Consider the following 25,422-nt stretch of genomic DNA (forward strand, 5'->3'; position numbering starts at 1 on the left):
TTAATAGTGTGATTGCATTACAGTATAAACCAGATAAAACATTTGTATATTAACATTACAACTTTTCACATTTAAACTTTTCTAGATTTATATAAACAAAGTTCTGCATATAATATCATATAAATAATAATATAATATAATATAAATAAATATAATAAAATATAATATAATATAAATACAATATAATATAATATAATATAAATTAATATAATATAATATAATATAAATTAATATAATATAATATAATATAATATAATATAATATAATATAAATAATATAATAATATAATATAATATAATATAAAGTAACAATAATATAATACCATATAAATAATAACATAATATAATATAAAAATAATATAAGATAATCTAAATGAATATAATATAAATAATAATATAATATAAATTAATATAATAAAATATAATATATTATAATAAAATATAAATAATAATATAATACAATAATATAATATAATATAAATATAATAAAATATAATATAATATAAATCAATATAATATAATATAATAAATTATATATAATATAACAATATAATATAATATAAATACAATATAATATAAATTAATATAATATAATACCATATAAATAATAATATAATATAAAGTAACAAGAATACAATACCATATAAATAATAAAATAATATAATATAAAAATAAGATAATCTAAATGAATATAATATAAATAATAATATAATATAAATTAATATAATATAATATAATATAATAAATTATATATAATATAACAATATAATATAATATAACATAATATAAATAATAATACAATATAATATAAATATATTGAAATTACATTTTCACAAATTATGGAGACATGGAAAATGTGCAGAGCTGGTGGTCCTCCAGAAACGTGGTTGACAAACACTGGTGTAGAGTGAGTCTATATGAAGTGTATACGTGTGTGTTGTTGTCTCACTGTGGTTTGTGTCCGGAGAGCCGCAGCAGCAGGTCATACAGCAGCGCCGGGACTTTGTGACTGACGAGGATCCAGTACTGGTAGATCAGGTAGTTTGAGGTGATGTTTGCGTTTGGCCGACGGAAGGCTTGTTCTAGAGGATTCCTCTTAAATGTTGACATCACGTGATGCTCTGCAGAAGGAAACACACACACACACACACACACACAGGAGGAGGGTCATCACACTGATTTCATTCTGAGGTTTTACTGCCATCGTGTGGCAGAGAATGGAACAACTGTGAGTTTTATTGCATGAAAGTTACTTCTATAATGTAATACTAATATAATGTAATAAACAACATCAATAATAATAATTGTTACTAATAAGAATATTGAATAAAATATATTTTGTATTTATTTTTTATAATATAATGGCTATCATTGTGTTTTCAATATATTAATATTGAGCTGTATACATTTGTTTGCTTTAAGGAAATGTGCATGTACACTAAACAATGCTGGGACTTTGGAAACAACGTTAGGTTAATATAGACAAGTAGAATATTGGCTTCATTTATTCGTGGGTATATGTGTGTGTGCGTGTGAGAGAGAGTGTGCATGTGTGATTTTGTGTGTGTATATGCGAGAGTTCTTGTGTGTATGCAAGCATGTGAAAGTGTGTTTGTGTATGTCTATGTGTGTGAGTGTGTGTGAGTGTGTGTGCGTGTGACGCACCGATCTCCCCCCAGTGGAAGGGGTTTATTCCTCCAGTTGTGCAGTTGTACACAAGGGCAGTTTTAGGTCTGAAAGTGAAGACAGAAGCAGTGAATTCTTCTTTTATAACCTGTTTTAATCATTTTATTGTTTGTTTTTTATGTTTTTAAACTTGTCTTTTTTTTATTCTTGTTTATGTAAAGCAATTTGAATTGCCACAGTGTATGAAATGTGCTATATAAATAAACTTGCCTTGGCTTTAATGTGTGTGTGTTGTCGAGCCTGATGTAAATGTGTGTGTGTGTGTGTGTGTGTGAATGTCCTGTACTTGTTAACAGCGGTGTACCAGCCGGCTGCCAGCGTCAGGTTGATCACCACATCAACAGGAATCAGATCAGCCACTGCGTCATTACTGGCCCGCATGGTGCGCAGGATACCCTTCCCAGCCTGACCACACACACAAACACATACACAGACACACACACACACACACACACACACACACACACACACACACACACACACACACACACACACACACACACACACACACACACACACAAATCATCATCATTTCATATCAGTACATACATACACACTATTTATCATCATTTCATATCAGTTAAAATTAAAATATCTTAAAAATCCACTATTTGAACATTTATCTCAAGTTTCAAAACTTTAGATACAATTAAATCCTTTAAAAACTACAGAAATGAAGGAAAAAAGAGAGAAAATGGTTTAAAATGAGAAAAAAGAAGCAAAAAAAGGAAAAAGAATAAGCGAAAAAGGTGAAAAAAGAAAGAAATTTAAACAAAGAAAAAGGCTTTGAGCAAAAATATACAATTAAATGCTTCATATACAATGACATAAAGATAAAAACGAAGATTCTAGTAATGCTTTTAATTTAAATCAGATCTTAGAAATTAGAGCAAAGAAATGAATCAAATACTTACAGCAATGAAAACACCACTCGGCCCATTGAAGTTATCTATCCAACCCTACAGAAAACAGAAAAAAGTGCAATTAATAAAAGGTTCATAAGCATAAAATAAAATAATTATAACACTTAAAAAAAGACTACTATTTTAATAACTAAAAACACAATAAGTCTATGGCTATAACATTACCAACCAACTACAAAGATTTTGCAAACATGCTTCCATTAATTAATGCAATTTAAATTCAAAATATTAATTAAAAATAGCAAAAAAACTTGTTTTTATAACTTTTCCTTAATAAACAGGGAACATGTGTGCCAATAAATAACCTAAACTAAATTATAATAATAAAAATAATTAGCAAAGGATGAAAATGCAAAGTAATTATAATAACTGCAGCACAAAACTAACTATAAAAACATGCTTTAAATAAATATACCAAGTAAAAAATTGTATATAGCACATTAAAAAATAAAAATAAAATAAAAAATAATATATATATATATATATATATATATATATATATATATAGTTTTATATTCTGATAGTTCTTCAAATAAATACATCTTAATTAAAATAAAATGTAGACTAGGGTAAATTAAATATAGCTCACGCTTTAAAATAAGGCTTAATTAGGTAATGTATTCACTAACATGAACTAATAATGAACAATCCTGTACAGCATTTATGAATCACAGTTCAACACTTGCTAGTGCATTATTAAAACACACATTCACGCTTGTTGACATTAGTTAATGCACCATGAACTAACATAAAATGACTGTATTTTCATTAATTAACATTAAAAAACATAAATAAATACCGTAATTAATGTATAGCTGAGGGTTTGTTTATGTTATGAAATACATTAACTATAGAAAAAGGTAATGTATTCAGCACACTGCCACTTTAGCTCTCAAAAGAGCAATTTAATTGGTGCAGGTTTTTTGACTTTTATATAGCACACTTCATACACAATGGTAAATCAAAGTGCTTTACACAAACAACAATAAAAGAAACGAGTATAAGAAATAAAACAACCTATTTTAATGAGTAATGGAGTTTTTTGACTTGAGATTTGACTTGGTTTGAAGGCCATCATAAGATAGATGTGCACACACTGCTGTTTTCCTTTCTATGTTAAATACATGAACTAACGCAAGCTTCTTGTAAAGTGAATGATGATGAAATGTAAGTATATTGACTGACGGGGAAGGGCTCCTGCCAGCTGGCTCCCACTATGGAGGGTCGAACGATGCCCACGTTGAGTTTTGCGCTTTCCTGCTGCACCACGCACTCGGCCAGAGCTTTGGTGTAGGTGTAGGTGTTCGGCCAATCACCGATCAGACGCGGCGTGATGTCACGAATAATACTTTCATCCATCCACCTGCACACACACACACAACAGGTCAGGATAGTGTCTCAGGCAAAACACAAACACCACTGATGCCTTAATAAGATTGAAAATCATAGAATACATGGCAAAGAGCAAGTAAAAATTCATAAAGATTTTAAAATTAATGCGTCACACTTTACAATAAAGGTTTCATTAGATAATGTATTTACTAACAATACTTTACAGCATTAATTAACCACAGTTCAACATTTACTAATGCATTATTAACATCCAATTTCATTCATTCATTCATTTTCTTGTCAGCTTAGTCCCTTTATTAATCCAGGGTCGCCACAGCGGAGTGAACCGCCAACTTATCCAGCAAGTTTTTACGCAGCGGATGCCCTTCCAGCTGTAACCCACCTCTGGGAACATCCAATTTAATGCTTGCTAAAATTAGTTAATGCATTAGCTTTATAGTTAATGTATTTTCATGAACTAATGGTAAATAACATGATCAAAAACTGTGATAAATGCAGTGTTCATTGTTTATTCACGGTAATAAATGCATTATCTAACATGAACTAATGCAATCTTATTGTAAAAAGTTACCAATTAATGAAATACTTAAGTTAATAATATTAAATATAAATAAAATTATAAAATAAATAAATATTTTATGCGTGTTTATATGTATATATAATAAAATGAGATTTTTTAAATAAAAAAGTCATAAAATAAATATTTATATTTATAAACATAAGCATAATAAAATTAAGTATAATAAAATTAAAATTAAGTATAATAAAAACTTATAAATAAATTACATTTATAAATTTTGAAGACACTTATCCGAGGTGAGCAGAAATATATAGATGTCATTACAAGACTAGTTTGATTATATTTATTTTTAAAAATTCATTATTTAATTTCACTCCTTATCGATTGACCATGTTTGTTAGAAAAGATGCAAATAGAGAGTAAAATTAATCAAACTGAAACGTTTGCTGCACTGACTCGAGGGAGTCGATGAGTTTTCTGGGCTCGACGGGTGGTGGGTAGATGAGCTCGTCGATGTGTCTGCGGTTGCAGTTCGCGTATGCGGTGGAGATGTGGATGAAGGCCTGAAGCTGCTGCATCTGCTGCGCCAGAGAGAGGAGCTGCTGCGTCGCCATCACATTCAGCTGAAGAGCGTGCCTGCAGAACACACACGCACACATGCACATACACGCGTAAATATTACACGTGTAAATTAACACATAAAAATACATAATTCTATACATATATACATATACATTGCCAAACTCAAGTCAGTGTAATAAAATAATAATAAAAATAATAATAATAATAAGAAGAAGAAGAAAATAAATGAAATGCATAAATAAATAAATAATTAAAATATTATTTTATTATTAATAAAAACAAAATAAAGAAAAAATGAGGAAAATGTGATTTTTTAAATCAAAATTTAAAAAAATAAAATAAAACAAAATAGAGTAAAAAATGATGAAAATGCAAAACAAATTTAAATCAAAATTAAAAATAAATAAATAAATAAAACAAAATAAAGAATAAAAAAAATGATGAAAATGCAAAATAAATTTAAATCAAAATTAAAAATAAATAAATAAAACAAAATAAAGAATAAAAAAAATGATGAAAATGGGAAACAAATTTAAATCAAAATGAAAAATAAAGAAAACAAAATAAAGAATAAAAAAATGATGAAAATGCGAAATGAATTTAAATCAAAATTAAAAATAAATAAATAAATAAAACAAATAAAGAATAAAAAATGATGAAAATGGGAATTTTTTTAATCACAATTTAAAATAAATAAATAAATTATATTAATAATAATAATAATATTAATAATAACAGAATTAAATAGCAACATATACATATATTAAAACACAAAAATGCAATAATATACATATACTATATACATTACCAAACTGGAGTTAGTGTAACAAACCAAAATAATGGTACATTAATGGTATATAAAATTAACTAAAACCAAAGAAACAGTGGAGTGAGAAGAGGACTAATGTAATGCTGAGATCTGAAAGGTCTGTGTGAACAGATGTGTGTGTGTTTCTCCCATCATTCCTTCACTCCTGCAGTGTTATGAACATCTGCTCCTCAGCCGGAGCTTCAGCTCGCCTCAATGACATTTCACTTCATTATTCTCTTATGGAGAGAATTTTAATAACTCATTTCTAAAAATTGATTTATTTTATCTTTGCCATGATGATGGCACATAATATTTGACTAGATATACTTCAAGACACCAGTATTCAGCTCAAAGAGACACTTAAAGACTTCACTAGATTAATCAGGGTAAAGTTAGGGTAATTAGGCAGGTCATTGTTTAACTGTGGTTTGTTCTGGAGACAATCCAAAACTAATATAGCTTAAGGAGGCTGATAATAATGACCTTAAAATGGTTTTAAAAAGATTAAGAACGGCTTTTATTCTAGCCGAAATAAAACAAATAAGACTTTCTCCAGAAGAAAAAATATTAGAGGAAATACTGTGGAAAATTCCTGAATCTGTTCAACATCATTTGGTGAATATTGGAAAGAATAAATATTTCCCAGCAGTGTGAATAACTTTGACTTGTCTGTGTGGGTCACTCACTTGAGCGGCTCGTCGAAGCGTATGGTGGCGGCGCAGTGGAAGACGATGTGCACACGGGAAGTGAGTGTTTCTACATCTTGTGCACTGATGGCCAGACCGGGCTGCATTAATTCACTGCTGATGGCGATGATCTTCTGATGAAACTCTGGATTATCTTCTCGCACGCGGTCAAACAGCTGCACACACAGAAAACACACATTGACACTCATTACACTCGCTGCTGAGTCTGCATATTACACAGCATTACTTGTGCAGTAGTTAACATGATCAATCAAGTAAGATTTACTAGAGCATTTCAATACAATGAAAGGGGATTATGTTGTATTAATTGAGAGCACTGTGAATATCTAATAAAGAAGATAAATGCATTAAAAACAACACTACAGTAAGGGTAATTTGAATTAACACCTAATAACAAAAAAATTTAACAAACAAAATATAAAAAATAAATAAAACAATTAAAAAAATAAATAAAATATTAAATAAATGATACAATAAATATAGAAATAAAATTACAATAAGCAAATATAGAACATTCCCAAGGGACATTAAACTAACAGGACGTTGTGCAGCAAGTATATTTATTGTCAATAAATAAATTGAACAACACATAAAAGTAAATAAATAAATAATACACCAAATAAATAAATAACTAAATGAATGAATAAACAAATAATTAAACACATACATAAACAAAAAAAAAAAACAGATAAAAATTACAATAAATAAATAAACAAACAAACAAATAAACAGACAAACAAATAATTAACAGTACAGTTTTAAGAGACATTAAAATAATTGGAGCAAATGTATTTAATTTTCAATAAATGAATGTAATAAAATAAATGACTAAATAAATAAAACATCAAATAATAATAATAATAATAATAATAAGCGTAATAAAATAAATAAGCATAATAAAATACACATTTTTCAAAACTTAATATGAATCCCCATTGATAATAGCTAGAATTATTGTTAGTTAAAAACCAGTCAATTAAAATTACAATCTCAATATACATTAAAATAAAGAAGAATTGGGAAATGCATGCACCTAATTAAAAACACAAGCTAACTTAAATATTCCATATTAATAAAAACATGATATGATTCACCACTGACAATATTTAGAATTATGTTTCTGTTGTGATAATTCAAATAATATCAACACACAACAGTATGCATATAATTACACAAAAATGTCCTAATAAATAAATAATAAATAAAAATATAAATAATAAAACACGTTTAACTGAAAAACATATACAGTAACACAATATAAACATTATTCTAAATCATTTATTGTAATTTAAGTAACACATTTATTTAATTGTCATAAATATGATATTAATTATATAAACAATGTGCAAAATATAAATATAATATTATTAAAATATAATGTTATGAATTATATATTATATATTATATATATTATATTATATATATTATATATATATATATATATATATTGTACACAATTTAAATATAATTATTAATATAATATTACTAAATTATAAATATAATATTATGAATTATATTTCCCTAAAACAGCCGTATCATTTTTACTACAAATAAAAGTATGATTTCTTTCTCTGGTCATGTGATCTGTAGATGTTTTCCTGACAGTGCACCCTTTGCGGGGATATTATGTAATTTTCTGTTGGCCAAACGGCAAAATGCAAATGACAAATCTCATCATATTATGTCACCAACTCTGATGTTTATGTAATGAATAAAAACAGCAGCCTTGATGAAAACCTTATATTTACAGCCAGCATTAAAGCGGACGGACGGCGCACTACACTCAACATACATTCTCCAGTCATTTCTGTCAGCGTAATCTGATATGAAAAGAGGATTTGCAGATCTCTGTGTCTCTCGGCTCTGTGGCCGCACACACACGTGCTGACTTATGCTACCCACAATTCCAAGTGGCAGATTGCAAGCACCGCAGCCAATCAGAGTGAAGTGTATGTGTGTGCAAGAGAGAGAGGGGTGAACCAGAGTGACCCGCCAGCGGGCACCTGCTGAGGGCACACAGATGAGGACAGCTGTAGAGCCACACACACACACAACCATGCACACCCTCGTGCACACACACATGCATGTACATACACACACATATTCATTCACTCACTTTCACACAGTCAAAGTAAATGAGCTGGCAGATCTGCTCTTATTGTTTTGAAAAGTAAATGATATTAATGTGTGCTTACTAAATCTGACACTGCATTTATTTTCCATTTATTTTCCCTCGTCTTTTGAAAGAATTATAAAATGTACACATAAAAATGGCAGAACAGCACCAATCAGTGTTCATCACTATGAATGAGAAAGACCAATCAGCATGCAATATGCAAATAAGCACCAGAGGGAGACTAACTGCAAATAACATCTACATTTTATATTCAGTTGTTCCATACAGAACTTTCAAAACACACTTCTTTTAGAACACACCTTTTTAGATCACGCTTCTTTTTGAACACTCCTTTTTAGAACACTTTTTAGAACACACTTCTTTTAGAACACACATCTTGTAGAACGCTTTTAGAACACTCCTTTTTAGAGCACTCCTTTTAAAACACTTCTTTTTTTTAAAGAGCACTCCTTATAGAACACTTCTTTTTTAGAACACTCCTTTTTAAACACTTTTTAGAACACTTTTTTAGAACACTCCTTTTAGAACACACTCCTTTTTAGAACACATTTCCTTTTAGAACACTTTTTAGAACAGTCCTTTCAGAACATTCCTCTTTAGAGCACTCCTCTTTAGAACACTTTTTAGAACACTCCGCTTTAGAGCACTCCTCTTTAGAACACTTTTAGAACACTCCCCTTTAGAGCACTCCTCTTTAGAACACTTTTTAGAACACTCCGCTTTAGAGCACTCCTCTTTAGAACACTTTTTAGAATGCTCCCCTTTAGAGCACTCCTCTTTTGAACACTTTTTAGAACACTCCTCTTTAGAGCACTCCTCTTTTGAACACTTTTTAGAACACTCCACTTTAGAACACTTTTTAGAACATTTTTTGGAACACTTTTTTATGACACACTCCTTTTTAGAACACTTTTTAGATTTTTTTTTTAGAACACTCCTTTTTAGAACACTTTTTTTTTATAACACACTCCTTTTTAGAACACTTTAGAATCCTTCTATTTAGAACACACTCCTTTTAGCAAACTCCTTTTAGAACACTACTTTTAGAACCTTTCCTTAAACTGTCTTTTTCTGACATCATATTTATTTATTCTTTATTTATTTTTGCAATTGTTTTTACTTTATTTTTATTATATTCATATATTAAACTGAGAAGCTGTATTACACACATCTCAGGAAGTGCACAGTTGTCCAGGAATTTCAGGGGAGTTTTCTGTGAGCACATTCTGAGCTGGAAAATTCTGCTATCATGTCAGGACATGGACAGATTTAATTTGCTTTCACAACGTCTTCATGCACTCAAGATTTTCCCAAGAAGGTGTGAGACACACACACACATCACCAGGGCTTTTTAACTCAGCATATAAGCCACATTTGTACATGATAACACTACTAAAGTTATCTTGCTAACTGTCTTGTCTTTTACATTCAAAACGTATTCAAATATAGAAGAAATGGAATTCATTTAATATAAAAATCAATTGGTGAACGTTCCCTGTGTCCTCGCACATTTACACATGCAAATATGACAGCAATAAAGCTCAATATTGAATGCAAAACTGCCATTAAGACAGATTACTGGAGATCAGACAACATATGGAGCAAGAGTGCAGTCTAGCCAACACACACACACACACACCACATGCTCATACAAACACACACAGAAAGCTCAGATGAAGATGAGAGTTAGAAGAAAATCCCTGCGCTGAAGAATGCGGATCAGGAAGAATGTGAAAGTGTGTGAGAAATGCAGAGAATGAAGGAAAGCAGAGCTGCATCATCATCATCACACACACACACACACACACACACACACTTCCTGCTGCGGTTTAAGTCGCCGGGCAACAAAAACAAACACACCCTCATGGCGGAGGATGAAAACCTCCATATGCTGCTGCAACACACACACACACACACTGACTCAATACACACACAGACAGACTCGTCAACACACACACAGACAGACACAGACTTAAACACACACACACTGACTTCAAGTGGTCACGTAAATAAACATTTCACTAATATTAACTAATGGAACCTGATTACACGTTACCCTATTTTATTCCTCCTTTCAAGTTTTCCTCCTCAAGCCGCAGGTGATATTGATTTCACCACCATCATTTTTGAAGCATAAAATTCCTGCCTTTGTGATGGCATGACATTGGATCGCATCCTAGCGCTCGGTCAAACCAGCAGGACGTGTTTTAAAGAGTTTATTTCCAGAGAATCCACACAGATGAGCTCCAGGTTTGATTGTTTTCAGTAAACCTGATCTCTCTCTTTCTCTCTCTACCTCAGGCTGCTCTGGAAAACACTCCTTAATTGTCACCATGGCAACCGACCACAAACCACATGGATAAAAGCGCGAGTTCAGAAGTCAAAAACTGCATTTCCATATATGATGGCCCCTGCGTTCAGTCAGCATCACCTCGAGAGCTTCATCATGTTCACTCATCAGTCTATAAAAAGCACCGACGCTCCATGAACACTGATGGAAAACTCATCATCACTGCGGTTTTATTTGCCTGTGTCTAGGTATGGGATGATAACCGTTTCTAAGGTATACCGCAGTTTGGTCAAGGTTTTAAAACCGGGTTAAATGTTCTGTGAGACCGTTCCTAAGGTACAGTTGAAGTCAGAATTATTAGCTCCCTTCGAATTTTTATTTTCGTTTTTAAATATTTCCCAAATGGTGTTCAACAGTGCAAGAACATTTTTAGTATGTCTGATAATATTTTTTCTTTTGGAGAAAGTCTTATTTGTTTTATTTCGGCTAGAATAAAAGCAGTTTTGATTTTTTTAAACACCATTTTAAGGACAAAATTATTAGCCTATATTTTCGATAATCTACAGAACAAACCATCGTTATACAATAACTTGCCTAATTACCCTAACCTGCCTAGTTAACCTAATTAACCTAGTGAAGCCTTTAAATGTCACTTTAAGCTGTATAGAAGTGTCTTGAAGAATATCTAGTCCAATATTATTTACTGTCATCATGGCAAAGATAAAATAAATCAATTACTAGAAATATTTTTAGTTATTAGAATAATAGTTATTAAAACTATTATGTTTAGAAATGTGATGAAGAAATCTGCTTTCTGTTAAATGGAAAATTAAAGTAAAAAAAAACAGGGAGGCGAATAATTCAGGGGGGGGGGGGGGGTGGGGGGGGGATAATTCTGACTTCAACTGTATGTGTAAGATTTTTTTTTAATTTTTGTTACAGTATCTCCAGCAGAAAAGATCTCCAAAAATGCCATTTAAATTGTAAGGAAATCTGTGTTTAAAAAAATAAATTAATTAAGACAGCAGAAGTCAGTGATTCATTTAAATAATTTAGCCTAACATGTTTACTGCTCCGAAATATTATAAATGTCTCCAAAAATAAAATATATTGCTTTCAAAGGAGAAAAAAGTTGTTGTTTTTTTACCCAGACATTAAAATATACATATATATATATATATATATATATATATATATATATATATATATATATATATATATATATATATATATATATATATTAGAGTAATCACAATACCGTGATACAGTGAAACCGTGATATTTATATCTAAGGTTATCATACCGTCAGAATCTTATACCGGCCCATACCTATACATGTATCTAGATGAGTTGTGTGTTTAGATTCATATTGTAAATTAGTTTTTAGTAGTGCTGCATGGGCAACCATTATACAATATTCATTTCCTTCAGCTTAGTGCCTTATTTATCAGGGGTCACCACAGTGTAATGAACTGCCAACTATTCCAGCATACGTTTTATACAGTGGATGCCCTTCCAGCAGCAACCCAGTACCGCTCTCACATTCAGACATTAATACACTTGCCATATAGTTTATTCAGTTCACACATAGCGCATTTGTTTGGCCAATGAGGAAATCTGAGCACGCAGAGGAAACTCCACACATACTCGAACCAGTGACCTTCTAGCTGTGAGGCGACAGTGCTAACTAATGAGCCAAGCAAACTTTTTTAATGCAATATGTGTGTGTGTTATATACACTACCTGACAAAAGTCTTGCCGCCTATCCAAGTTTTAGAAACAACGAATAATAACAGGACTTCTAGTTGATCATTTGGTGTCAGAAGTGGCTTATATGAAAGGCAAAGGCCTCTAGATTACACTGATTTGACCACAATAAAATATGATCATGCCTTGATTTTCAATATTGCGATATCCTGCTGGAGAATTGTCCCTCTCCTGTGGTTTGTAATGTAATGGGCAGCACAAATGTTGCCATCCACTCTGCAGATCTCTCGCATGCCCCCATACTGAATGCAACCCCAAACCACGACTTATCCTTCACCAAACTTGACTGATTTCTGTGAGAATCTTGGCTCCATGCGGGTTCCTGTAGGTCTTCTGCAGTATTAGTGATGATTGGGATGCAGCTCAAATCTACCTTCTGACACTTTTCCAAATGATCAACTAGCAGTCAAGTTATTATTTGTTGCTCTTACAACAGGGATCCACCACAAGACTTCTGTCAGGTAGTGTGTATTTACTATACACCGTGCTGGTAGTTTTGCTGGGTATTTTATCCTTTTTTATTTGTATATGTCATCATGCTTTGTGGTTTGAGCTGTATTTGACCGCCAGTTGACCGGACCTGTGCTGAACTGTTGTGAGGTCAGTTTTTATCAGACTCAGATTAGCATTATGGGTCAGACGGATAGATTCTGTCAGCGCTCCGCAAACTCTCTGACCTCAGATAGAAACTTCATTAGGTCGCAACAGGAGTCAGTATGTGTGTGTGTGTGTGTGTGTGTGAGAGAGATAGAGAGAAAGAGAGAATATGAGAAAGTGTGTGTGTGTGTGTGTGTGTGTGTGTGTGTGTGTGTGTATGAGAGAGAGAGAGAGACAGAGAGAGAGAGAATGTGTATGTGTGATAGCGAGTATGAGTATGTGTGTGTGTGTAAAGAGAGAGATTATGAGTGTGTGTTACAGAAAGCATGAGAGTATATGTGTGCATGTGAGCGAGAGTATGTGTGTGTGCGAGTATGTGTGTAAAGAGAGAGAGTATGTGTGTGTGTGTGTATTACAGAGAGTTTGAGAGTATGTGTGTGCATGAGAGAGTATGTATATGTGTGTGTAAAGAGAGAGAGTATGAGTGTGTGTGTTTGTGTGTGTGTGTGTTTAATGGACTGATTTAAAACTCGAGAATGTTTTCAAATGTAAATGAGTATGCGTACGTATATGTGTGTGTGTTTGTACAGTATGTGCTAGTGTGTGTGTAGGTTATACATGTCAGGAATGCTCTGAAGCTTGTGTGTGTGTGTGTTTGGGGGAAAGAAAAGTGAATGTGGGAAGCTATTGAATCTCAAACAAACACCTCTTTTGTTTTGTGATTGAAACAGTCTTTCAGCAGATTCTGTGCTCTCGTCTTTAATTAAAGAGCTGTCAACATTGACCAGAGGCTTTAATCAAATATTAGCTATTTATTTATAAGGATAATTAGCCAAGTCATTGGACAACAGTGGTTTGTTCTGTAGCTAACTGAAAAGAAAGATTTCTTAAGGGGCTACTAATATTGACCTTATCAGTAAAAAAAACATTTGTATTTCTATCAAACTAAACAAAATAAGAGTTTCTCCAGAAGAAAATATAATAAGAAATGCTGTGAAAATAAAACGCCTTTGGAAAATATGAAACAATTTCTTAGGAGGGCTAATAATCCTCCCTTTAACTGGGTATAACTTAACTTATTGTGATTATATCATCAGTATTATCATAATATAGATGTATATGATGTTTTCATTGTGATTTTTGTTGTGTTATTATTATGATCATGTCACTGTGGTCAGAAGCTGAACTAGAAAAACATCACATTTAATAAATACATTCTCCTTCTGCTGTTTTTATGCAGTTGAATAAACGCTCAGATGTATGTGTGTGTGTTTGTGTGTGTGTGTGTGTGTGTGCTGGTTTGGCTGGTTTACAAGGAGACAGAAATGTGTATATTGATTTGAGTATGACTAGGCCCACATGGAATATGCGTGCGCAGATTTTTGGAATCATCATTGATTCTGTTTATTTACTTGTGTAAATGTGTGTAAATTTAGATTTATTCAGATTTTTTTATTAATTTCAGTAATATTATTGACTAATATGAAGAAATTCATACGATTTAATTACAATACAGTGTGTAAGTACAAATATTATAAGAGTGACTTGCTTTTTTTTTTTTTAACCAAATTAAGTGGATCTTATGGGATTTGCATTGTAAACATTAAATAAAAGTTAAAAAGGTATTACTTTTAGCTCATATATTAAGGTTTTAGTTACGATTCTCCCAAAATAATTCTGCATAAATCTGTAGATATTTAATAAAATTCTGTGCAGAAATAGCAAAAAATGTCTGGCCCCATGCATGACTTATGTATTACATATTGGAATGGTTTATGAGGACATGTCTTATGTCCCAATGTAAATGCTTAAAAAATGCCACGTTATTAAATAAAAAAGCTAATTTATATGCATTTGTATATATAGAACAAAAAAGGTTTAAAAAAGTGTTAGGTTTAGGCCATTTAAAAAGCTGTTTTTACATGATAAACTACATTACGCCTATGGAGAGTCCTCAGTACACCATCAGTACCAATGTGTGTGTGTGTGTGCGGCAGTATGTGAATAATTCAGTCTGGTTCAGTGAGAAGCGTGATCTACAGCACTGATAAAGCAGATCTCTTTCATGAGCCTCAGGTAATTAAATTAAGTTAAATTAAAAATTTAATTAAATTAGTATATATAGTATTTGCTCTTTCCCCAATAGTTATAACACAGCTTTACAAATGGTTCATGTTAATACATTCATTCATTCATTTTCATTTTTGTTTATCAGCGGAATGAAACACCAACTATTCCAGCATTTGTTTTACGCAGCGGATGCCTTTCCAGCTGCAACCCAGTACTGGGAAACACCTATTCACACTCGCACTCATACACTATGGCCAATTTAGTTAATTCAATTCCCCTATAGCGCATGTGTTTGGACTGTGGGGGAAACCAGAGCACACAGAGGAAACCCTACGCCAACACCGGGAGAACATGCAAACTCCACACAGAAATGCCGACTGGCCCAGCCGGGACTCGAACCAGTGACCTTCTTGCTGTGCGGCCACAGTGCTAACCACTGTGCAACATTGCATGTTAATACATCACAGACAAAATTAGAAAAGGAGTTGTGTATAGGGCGAACAGTATATAAACATAACCTGCAGTTATACAGCATGATGTCACCTTATGCTGAACACTAGTGTCTTGAAGAAGTCAAATATTATTTAAGTTGAACAGAAAATGGGGAAAATATATACAGGAGGGCTAATAATACTGATTTCAACAGTATGTGTGTGTGTGTGTGTGTGTGTGTGTGTGTTTTGAGCACAGATCCCCCATAGGCATGGCAGCAGAGGAACTGAAGCAGTATTGTCTCTCTCTCTTTTACACACAATTGGATTATTTGTGCCAGAGGCTGCAGAGCTCGACTGGCACAGACATACAGTACCGCCGTCCCACAATGCACCACTTGCTCTATTCACCGCGCAGAGAGCAAATGTTTACAATGGCCGACCTCAGCGAACTCCTGACCTCGATACACTGAACGTGTCACTTCCTCTCTTCTACAAGCCAGATTCAATCAATGAGGTTGAAGGGTTTAATATTAATGTGACTCTGGTGACGGTGTGAACTAGATCTGGTTTATCTGCCATGCACACACACACATACATACATACACAAACAGTCAGCAGGTATTATTATGGGATATGTAATTCTGCTGATGTGGAAAATATGGCATGAATGCAATTTAATGCTTAACATGAAACATAATGGCAAGTTTTGAATGAATAAACGATGCACAAAATCACTTCAAGTGCCCGTCACAAATTAATTTAAGACAAAAATATTGTTTCATATACACAGAAACTATAATAACTACAACCTGCAAAAATAACAGTTTGGTTTGACTTGTAAATGTGTCTGAAATATTATGATTGCGGCGACGCGGTGGCGCAGTAGGTAGTGCTGTCGCCTCACAGCAAGAAGGTTGCTGGTTTGAGCCTCGACTGGGTCAATTGGCGTTTCTGTGTGGAGTTTGCATGTTCTCCCTGCGTTCGGGTGGGTTTCCTCCGGGTGCTTCGGTTTCCCCCACAAGTCCAAACACATGCGGTACAGCTGAATTGGGTAGGCTAAATTGTCTGCAGTGTATGAGTGTGTGTGGATGTTTCCCAGAGATGGGTTGTGGCTGGAAGGGCATCCGCTGCATAAAACATGTGCTGGATAATTTGGTGGTTCATTTCGCTGTGGCGACCCCGGATTAATAAAGGGACTAAGCCAAAAAGAAAATGAATGAATAAATATTATGATTGTCCTATATTGTACAGAGACAGAGTAAGACATAGACGCAGTTAAATAAATGATCACAATTTGTACAACAGAATATACTTCATAGAGAAATATTTATAATTTATTCATTCATTTTCTTTTCGGCTCAGTACCTTTATTAATCCGGGGTGGCCACCGCGGAATGAACTGCCAACTTATCCAGCACATGTTTTACGCAGCGGACGCTTTTGCAGCTGCAACCCATCTCTGGAATAATAATAATAATAATTATATTAATAATATTAATAATAGCATCATGGTGGAGCAGTGAGTAGAATGCTCTCTCACAGCAAGAAGCTCTCAGGTTCGAGTCCCGGCTGGGTCAGTTGGTATTTGTGTGTGGAGTTTGCATGTTCTCCTCGTGTTGGAGGTTTCCACCGGGTTTAAAAAATTTAACTAAAGAGCTTCCCAAATCCACATGCAGAGGTTTTTAAATGCAAAGGTTTGGTATAATTTTAAAGAAAACCCTTTAAATTTTCATAAAACACTGTTGAAAGTGGTTAAAATAATTTGTCACCTTTGAATTATAAGGTTTTATCTGCGTTCAGAATGATTTAGAGGTATTGAGCTTCAAAGTTTTTACATTCCGAAGCAAATAGTATGTGTAAAATTATTATTATAATTTTTTTTATAAATAGCCTTAAAATGTAAACAACTTTTAAAAAAAACATCCCATAATGTAAGTTATCATTTAATATGAATGTCAATAACTCAATTTTAACAAAAATGTCAGATAGAACCTTATAATTCTAGGGTGATGAATTGTATATGTTGTCTGTGTTATTATAAACCCCTCCAAAAAGAGGTGCTGATATATATATATATATATATATATATATATATATATATATATATATATATATATATATATATATATATATATATTGTAAACTCAAATTGTAACTTTCAGGTTCTGTGTGGTCTAGGTTGCTATAATTAATTTTGTTAATTCCTGCACATGTCAGTAATCAGAAACAAGAAAAACTGTCTCGATCATAATCTATGCAAAAGTTATTCTATTCCAACAGATGAGAGAATGGAACCACTTTTGGGGGTATTCAACCAGTACAGACCTTAAATTTTAAAAGTAGATGAGTTTAGGAGGTTAAAACAAATTGCTCTTACACTTCATATTTTCCAATTTTTCATAGTATACGTATTAAGTCTGGTACTTTTACCATAAACAGCCATATCAACTATTTAGTAGAGGAAGATATTTTAGAAATGATGCGGTGTGTTGAAAAAAATGCATTGAGTGTGCTAACTAGCGACATTAGGAGTAAACAAATGCAATCCAAACATTTTTTCATCTTGGTGAGGCAGTTAATGGGACATAATTGTTTTTGGTATTTGTTTCTATTGTTTTTTTTCTGCTGTTGTTGTTTTTGTTTTGTATGGGTTGTGAAGATGATTTGATGTAAATTAGTCATTTTATTTACTGGACCCAAAGGAAAATTGCCACTATGTTGGTAGTGGCTAATAGGGATCTAAATAAACACAATAACCTACTACATATTATAACAGAAAATAAAAATAAGAACCACAAACAGAATATAAAACTCCCTATAGAAGGCAGAAACTAAGCTTTGCTTTTAAGTGGTCATAAACAGTAAAAATGACAGCTTGTAGCTCTTCCCAGCAGGGAAACCCAGCAACAATGAAAAATGCATGATTATATGCTGTCATGGCTTTGCAATCAATAAATGTGATTATAATAGAAGTCAATGGGGCAAAAACAGCCCCCAACATAACGAAAGGGGGAGTCAATTTTAAGTGTATTGTAAATTTTTGTAAAAATTTCAAAGAATTTTCGCAAAATGTGTCAAAATAAAATTCGTCACCAAAAATCATTGCATTTGCTGAAACGCAGAGAACATTGTGTCCAAACTAACACTCAAACTCAGCCCAGAGTGGATAAAAACATCCTCAACACTCGATACACAATGAGAAGAATAGGTGAGGAAAAAGCAGAAATGAAGCGCTCACCTTGCACTTCATCATGTCTTGCACGCGCTCAGACATGGACTGACCCGCCTTCGGTCTGACCAGTATGTAGAGAGCGTTGACGTCAGGACAGGAGCGCAGCAGTTTCTCCACCAGCACCTTCCCCATGAAGCCCGTGGCACCCGTGATCAGCACGTTCTTCCCCGCGTACCACTCCGAGATCGACCCCATGACGAAAGATGACAGATGAACACCTTTCCTCCTGAACACTGAGACAAAACACACGACGATGAGCAGCAATTCACCTGATTTACCAGTCAAAACACCTCCGGCTCCCCACTAACAGATAGCATTGTTCTTTCTGCCAGCTGGACAAATACAGTCAGCTCATCTAGCTGTGTTTCCTTTTGATATCGGGTTTACACAAGAAAACTGAACTGAAAAAGATCTGACCTCTTTTCTAAGCATCGCCCTCTATAGTGGCCCAATTATGTCATTAAAGGTTGCTGGTTTTGTTTTGTAGGTTTCTTATAACAGGTGCAAGGGCAAAACAACACTTGAGGTTTTTCACAGCACACATTTACAGCATCGGTTCATCTCTCAAACCGTCTGAAACAGGAGTTCAGTCTGCCTTAACCCCGCCTTTCAGATAGCCAGATCTGCTCCGATTGGTCACTTGGTACTACACTGCTAATTGGTTAGATTGGTTACTAATTGGTTAGATGGCCTTGTTGTGTCTTTACTGGTCCTCTTGAGTTCTCTGACTGGTCAAATGGCACTTCTCAATTATATGGCTCTTCTCTACTCTGATTGGTCAGATGGTTCAGTCTGTTTTGATTGGTTAGATGGCTTTCCTCTGCTCTGATTTGTCAGACGGCTTTTACTGCTTCCTGTCTTAACTTTGATCAGATGGCCCAGTCAGTTTAGATTGGTCAGCTGGCTCTACTTTACTCTGATTGGTCAGCTAGTTTAACTCTTCTCTGATTGGTCAGATGGCCTTGTTGCATCTTTACTGGTCCCCTTCACTGGTTAAATAATTTAGTATGTCAGGTGTGATTGGTTAAATGGCTATCCTCTGTTCTGATTGGACAGATGGCCCTACATTGCTCTGAACACAGTCTGTTTTGAGTGGTCAGATGGCTCTCCTCTAATTGGTCTGATGGTTCAACTCTTCTCTGATTGGTCAGATGTCTCTACTCTGACTGGGCAGATGGCTTATCACTTCTCTGATTGGTCAGATGGCTCTACTCTTCTCTGATTGGTCAGATTACTCTACTCTTCTCTGATTAATCAGATGGATCAATTCATCTCTGATTGATCAGATAGCTCTACTCTGCTCTGATCTGACTGGCTACATGGCTCAACTCTTCTCTGATTGGTCAGTACTCTTCTTTGGTTGGTTAGATAACTCAACTATGCTCTAATTGGTTAGATTGCTAAACTCTTCCTTGATTGACCAGTAATTGGCTCTGATTGGTCAGATGGCTGAACTCTTCTCGTATTGGTCAGCACTCTTCTTTGATTGGTCAGATGGCTCTATTCTGCGCTGACTGGTCAAGTGGTTCAACACTTCTCTAATTGGTCAGATGGCTCAACTCTTCTCTGATTGGACAGTAAACATCTTTGATTAGTTAGAGGGCTCTATTCTGCTCTGACTGGTCAGTTGGCTTAACTTTTCTCTGATTGGTCAGTACTCTGCTCCGACTGGTCAGGTGGCTCTCCTCTTTTCTAATTGGTCATTACTCTTCTCTGATTGGTCAAGTGGCACAGAGTTTAATTGGTCAACAGTTGACAACTAGTGCTAATTAAAAAATACCATAAACAGAAACAGATGTGCCACTTTAATCTTCGCTGTAAGTATTCAAGTGTGAATGTTAGCAACAAACCCACACACGTCTAAGCGGGACGCAAGACTGGAAATACTGGCATTTTCAGGCAGGTCAGACTGTTTATCGTGGGCTTTGATCTGTGCAACTGCAGACACATTCACATGCACAAGCTTCATCACACACTGCTTGATCTTCAAGTGCACACACACTGAATGGTAATAGCATGAGCAATATAGTAACAGTGATGTTTGACTTGGCAAAGAGCCAAACAGAAGGAGTGGGTGTGAGCAAACACTGACTGCGGCTGTAAACTCATTTACCCTGGAGCTACTGTGTTCATAAAGAGTTTACAATGATGTACTCCTGAAAAGAGAAACACCACATACAGCTTATATCTGTGTCTGTAGGAATCTTCTGGAGCTATTAAAAAAAACAGCAGCATTATACTATAATCCTATATAGGTACTTCAAAGATTATAATAGAGGAGAATAACTTACACTACCTTATAAAATGTAATAAAATAAAACACCTACAATAAATACAAAATCATAAATAATTCAACAATTTTTAAAGCAATATACAGCCCTAAAAATGGAAAAAATTAAATTAAATAGTAAACATTTTTTTAATGAAACTAGAAAATCCAAAAACCAAGTAAAATAGTAGTGACAAATGTCAAAAAACAAATTAGAAAATAAACAGTGATTAGCATCAGATTTCTCACTCCTTTTAAGAAACCATTTGGCAGGAATTTTCCAGGACTTTTTACAGGTAAATCATGGTAGGAGTTGGCCACAAAGCCACTACATGCACCTTTGAGGGTCAAAACTCAAATGTAATTGTCATTACAGAAGCCTAGCTCAGCTGTAATCTAATCTAGGCTTATAAATAGTACGCCATTCAAACTGTTCAACTCAGAAATGCAAAACAAATATTTAATAACTACATTTCAAGACCAGAAGGATTATTTCCATTTGGTCTGTGACTTCAAAACATCCCTGTACATTTGCAGATTTTCCAGCACACTTGTAAACACTGGTACTGACACAGTGAAGTCTTCTGTCATACTTCATTCCTCTCCGCTGTCAGCTTTAGGAGACTGAAGTGAATCAGGCCTGTAGCAGCAGTATATATAAATATATATATATGACTCATTACTGTTTCCTTCAGCTCTTACATCACTCACAGCTCAAACACTGCTGATGTGAAGAAGTTCAGACATATTCTCCTCATCGTCTCCTGAACACCACCACCAGAGTAAAAGCAGATACTGAGAATACAACAACAGAGAACGACTGCCGCTGAGAGAGGATTAAAATCACCATGATATAGCAATTAATATTGCCATCTTTGCCCATTACATGACATACATCCAATTTAAATGATCATGAAATTACAAAAAACGTATGGCGGAGCACGATTTTTAAGGTTTGGGAACCGATTGGACTGTTAAAAGAAGGGGGCTGCTAAAAATAAAGGAAGATTGATTAATAGATGTAGACAGAGCGGAAACAAGGCATGCCCTGATAGACTTGCCCTAAATTACTTATAATTCCAACTCTAAATGACTGATAACCCCGCCCTAAACAACAGATAGTCCCACCCTAAATAATTAATAGCCCTGCCTTAAATGACTACTAGCCCCACCCTAAATGACAGATAGTCCCGCCCTAAATAACTAATAGCCCCACCCTAAATAACAGATAGTCCTGCCATAAATAACTGATAGCCCTGCCCTAAATGACTGATAACCCCGCCCTAAACAACAGATAGTCCCACCCTAAATAATTAATATCCCTGCCTTAAATGACTAATAGCCCCACCCTAAATGACAAATAGTCCCGCCCTAAATAACTGATAGCCCCACCCTAAACAACAGATAGTCCTGGCATAAATAACTGATAGCCCTGCCCTAAATGACTCATAGCCCCACCCTAAATTACAGATAGTCCCGCCCTAAATAACAGATAGTCCTGCCTTAAATGAGAGATAGCCCTGCCCTAAATGACAGATAGTCCCACCCTGAGCAACTGATAGCCCTGCCCTAAATTACTGTTATCTCCGCCTTAAATAACTGATAGTCCCACCCTAAATAACTGATAGCCCCACCCCAAACAACAGATAGTCCTGGCATAAATAACTGATAGTCCTGCCTTAAATGACAGATAGCCCCGCCATAAATAACAGATAGTCCCGCCCTAAATAACAAGATAGTCCTGCCTTAAATGACAGTTAGCCCCGCCCTAAATGACAGATAGTCCCACCCTGAACAACTGATAGGCCTGCCCTAAATTACTGTTATCTCCGCCTTAAATAACTGATAGTCCCACCCTAAATAACTAATAGCCCAGCCCTAAATGACAGAAGGTGTCGCCCTAAATGACTAAAAGCGCCACCCTAAATGACTGAGAGCCACACCCAACAAAACTGATAGCTCCACCTTAAATGACTAATAGCCCTGCCCTACATTACAAATAGGTCCGCCTAAAAATGGATGATAGTCCTGCCCTATAGCTCTGATAGCTCTGCCCTAAATGACATCCAGCCCCGCCCTACATTACTGATGGCTCCGCCCTTAATGTCTGTTAGCCCCGCCTTAAATGACTGATAGCCCTGCCCTACATTGCAAATAGCTCCGCCTTAAAATGGATGATAGTCCTGTCCTAAACGTCTGATAGCTCTGCCATAAATGACATACAGCCCTAACTTACATTACTAATAGATCCGCCCTTAATGGCTGATAGCCCCGCCCTACATTATTGATAGCTCCACACTTATTGTCCTGTCTCTAAATGGCTGATAGTCCTGTTCTGAATGATTGATAGCCTTGCCTTCAGTGACTGATAACTCCACCCCACATTACTGCTTTCTCCACCCTAAATGACTGATAGTCCCGCCCTATTTTAATAATAGCCCTGCCCTAAATGACTGATCGCTCCGTCTTAGATGACATTCCATGTGATCAGAATTGAAGAAATGCTAAGATTAAAAGTTATATAAAGTTGATGAGTTGGTTATGATATGCAATTAAAGATTCTGAGAGCAAATTAATAAAAAAAGAAATAATGAAGTGCACAGACACATAGTTTATAACAAGCAAGACTGTATATAAAAATAAAACAAGTACATTTTGATTTCATTACAACTTCAACACTCCAAAAGACTGGGAATAAATGTGACACTGCTATTACACACACACACACACACATACACACACACACATTCCTTTGCGGTCACACACGCTCCACACAATCAGATACAGTACATCACTGAGCAACAAGCAAACTGTCTTATCTGGGAGCCAATTATCTCTAGTTATTTTTGAAGAAGCATCTGTCATGACTGCACATGTTAGCAAAGGTCAATGCTTTTAATTGGACTTATTAATTAGAGGACTAGAGCTAAACAGAAATGATAATTACAGCTCTTAAACAAAAAAAAAAATCTATCTATCTATCTATCTATCTATCTATCTATCTATCTATCTATCTATCTATCTATCTATCTATCTATCTATCTATCTATCTATCTCAGCGGTTTAAATTCAGATAGCTGCTTTTCATATCGTTTATAATAAATGATTTTTCGTGAGCATGGTCTGATATGAATCAACACTGTATGAATCAAATTGTATATATTACATGTTATATTAAAATACAGTATCTGTTACAGTATAAAATATAGCACAAATGCATAATGTATATAAATTATCTCTAACTGAACTGCTTTCTGTGTGAATATAATTTACAATATAATTTAACTTAAAACAATATAAAGTTATTTACAAAACTCTTTTTCAGATTATAATGATTAACAGTTTTGATGTTTGATTTAATTTCTTTATAAATAAAAAGTTAAAAGCCAGCATTTGTTTAAAACAGAAATGATTTGTAAAGATTTCACTGTCACTTTTGATCAATTTGATGCGTCTCTCCTGATTAAAAGCATATTTTTAAAGGAAACAAAACCAACTAATAAACAAACAAACAAACAAACAAATAAATAAAATCAGTAACTCAATATGAATAAACAAATAAAACCATTATCATTCATCCACATTGATCTGTTGACTGATCTGTTGGCTGAAAGTAAACAAACAAACAAACAAACAAACAAACAAACAAACAAACAAACAAACAAATCTATAAATAAATCAATTAATCAAAATAAATAACAAAAAAAAAAAATACTTCAAATTATTCTCTCTGTTGGTTGAAAGTAAACAAACAAACAAACAAACAAACAAACAAACAAACAAACAAAAAAGCAAACAAACAAAACAAATAAATACATCTATAAATAAATAAATATAATATAAACAACAACATAAACAATAATATAATATAAACAATATAAATAAAATTAATAAATTATAATTAATTCAAAATTATTATCTCTGTTGGTTGAAAGTAAACAAAACAAACAAACAAACAAATAAATAACTAAATAAATAAACAAAAACAAATAAACAAATAAATAAACAAACAAACAAACACCATTATAATTACTCCAAACGGATT

General features: G+C 33.9%; 1 protein-coding gene across 3 annotated transcripts in view; it reads right to left on the reverse strand.

The window, feature by feature from the left end:
• The window catches only part of si:dkey-97m3.1, a 52,320-nt gene that overhangs the window by 5,276 nt on the left and 21,622 nt on the right, over positions 1-25,422 (reverse strand). For 2 of the 3 annotated variants that reach the window (XR_015481640.2, XM_087245557.2), the window contains exons 2-9: positions 19,115-19,341; positions 6,561-6,736; positions 4,938-5,117; positions 3,794-3,971; positions 2,600-2,644; positions 1,972-2,090; positions 1,665-1,732; positions 949-1,120 (exon numbers count right to left, since the gene is read on the reverse strand). Coding sequence is in view for 2 of the 3 variants with exons in the window: in XM_087245557.2 (XP_087101683.1) it covers positions 949-1,120; positions 1,665-1,732; positions 1,972-2,090; positions 2,600-2,644; positions 3,794-3,971; positions 4,938-5,117; positions 6,561-6,736; positions 19,115-19,303 (1,127 nt within the window). In the remaining variant the exon portion in view is untranslated. 3 annotated transcript variants of the gene reach the window in all.

Source organism: Danio rerio, chromosome 4 (genome assembly GCF_052040795.2).
Source record: "Danio rerio strain M-AB ecotype USA chromosome 4, GRCz13ab, whole genome shotgun sequence".
Classification (NCBI taxonomy): domain Eukaryota; kingdom Metazoa; phylum Chordata; class Actinopteri; order Cypriniformes; family Danionidae; genus Danio; species Danio rerio.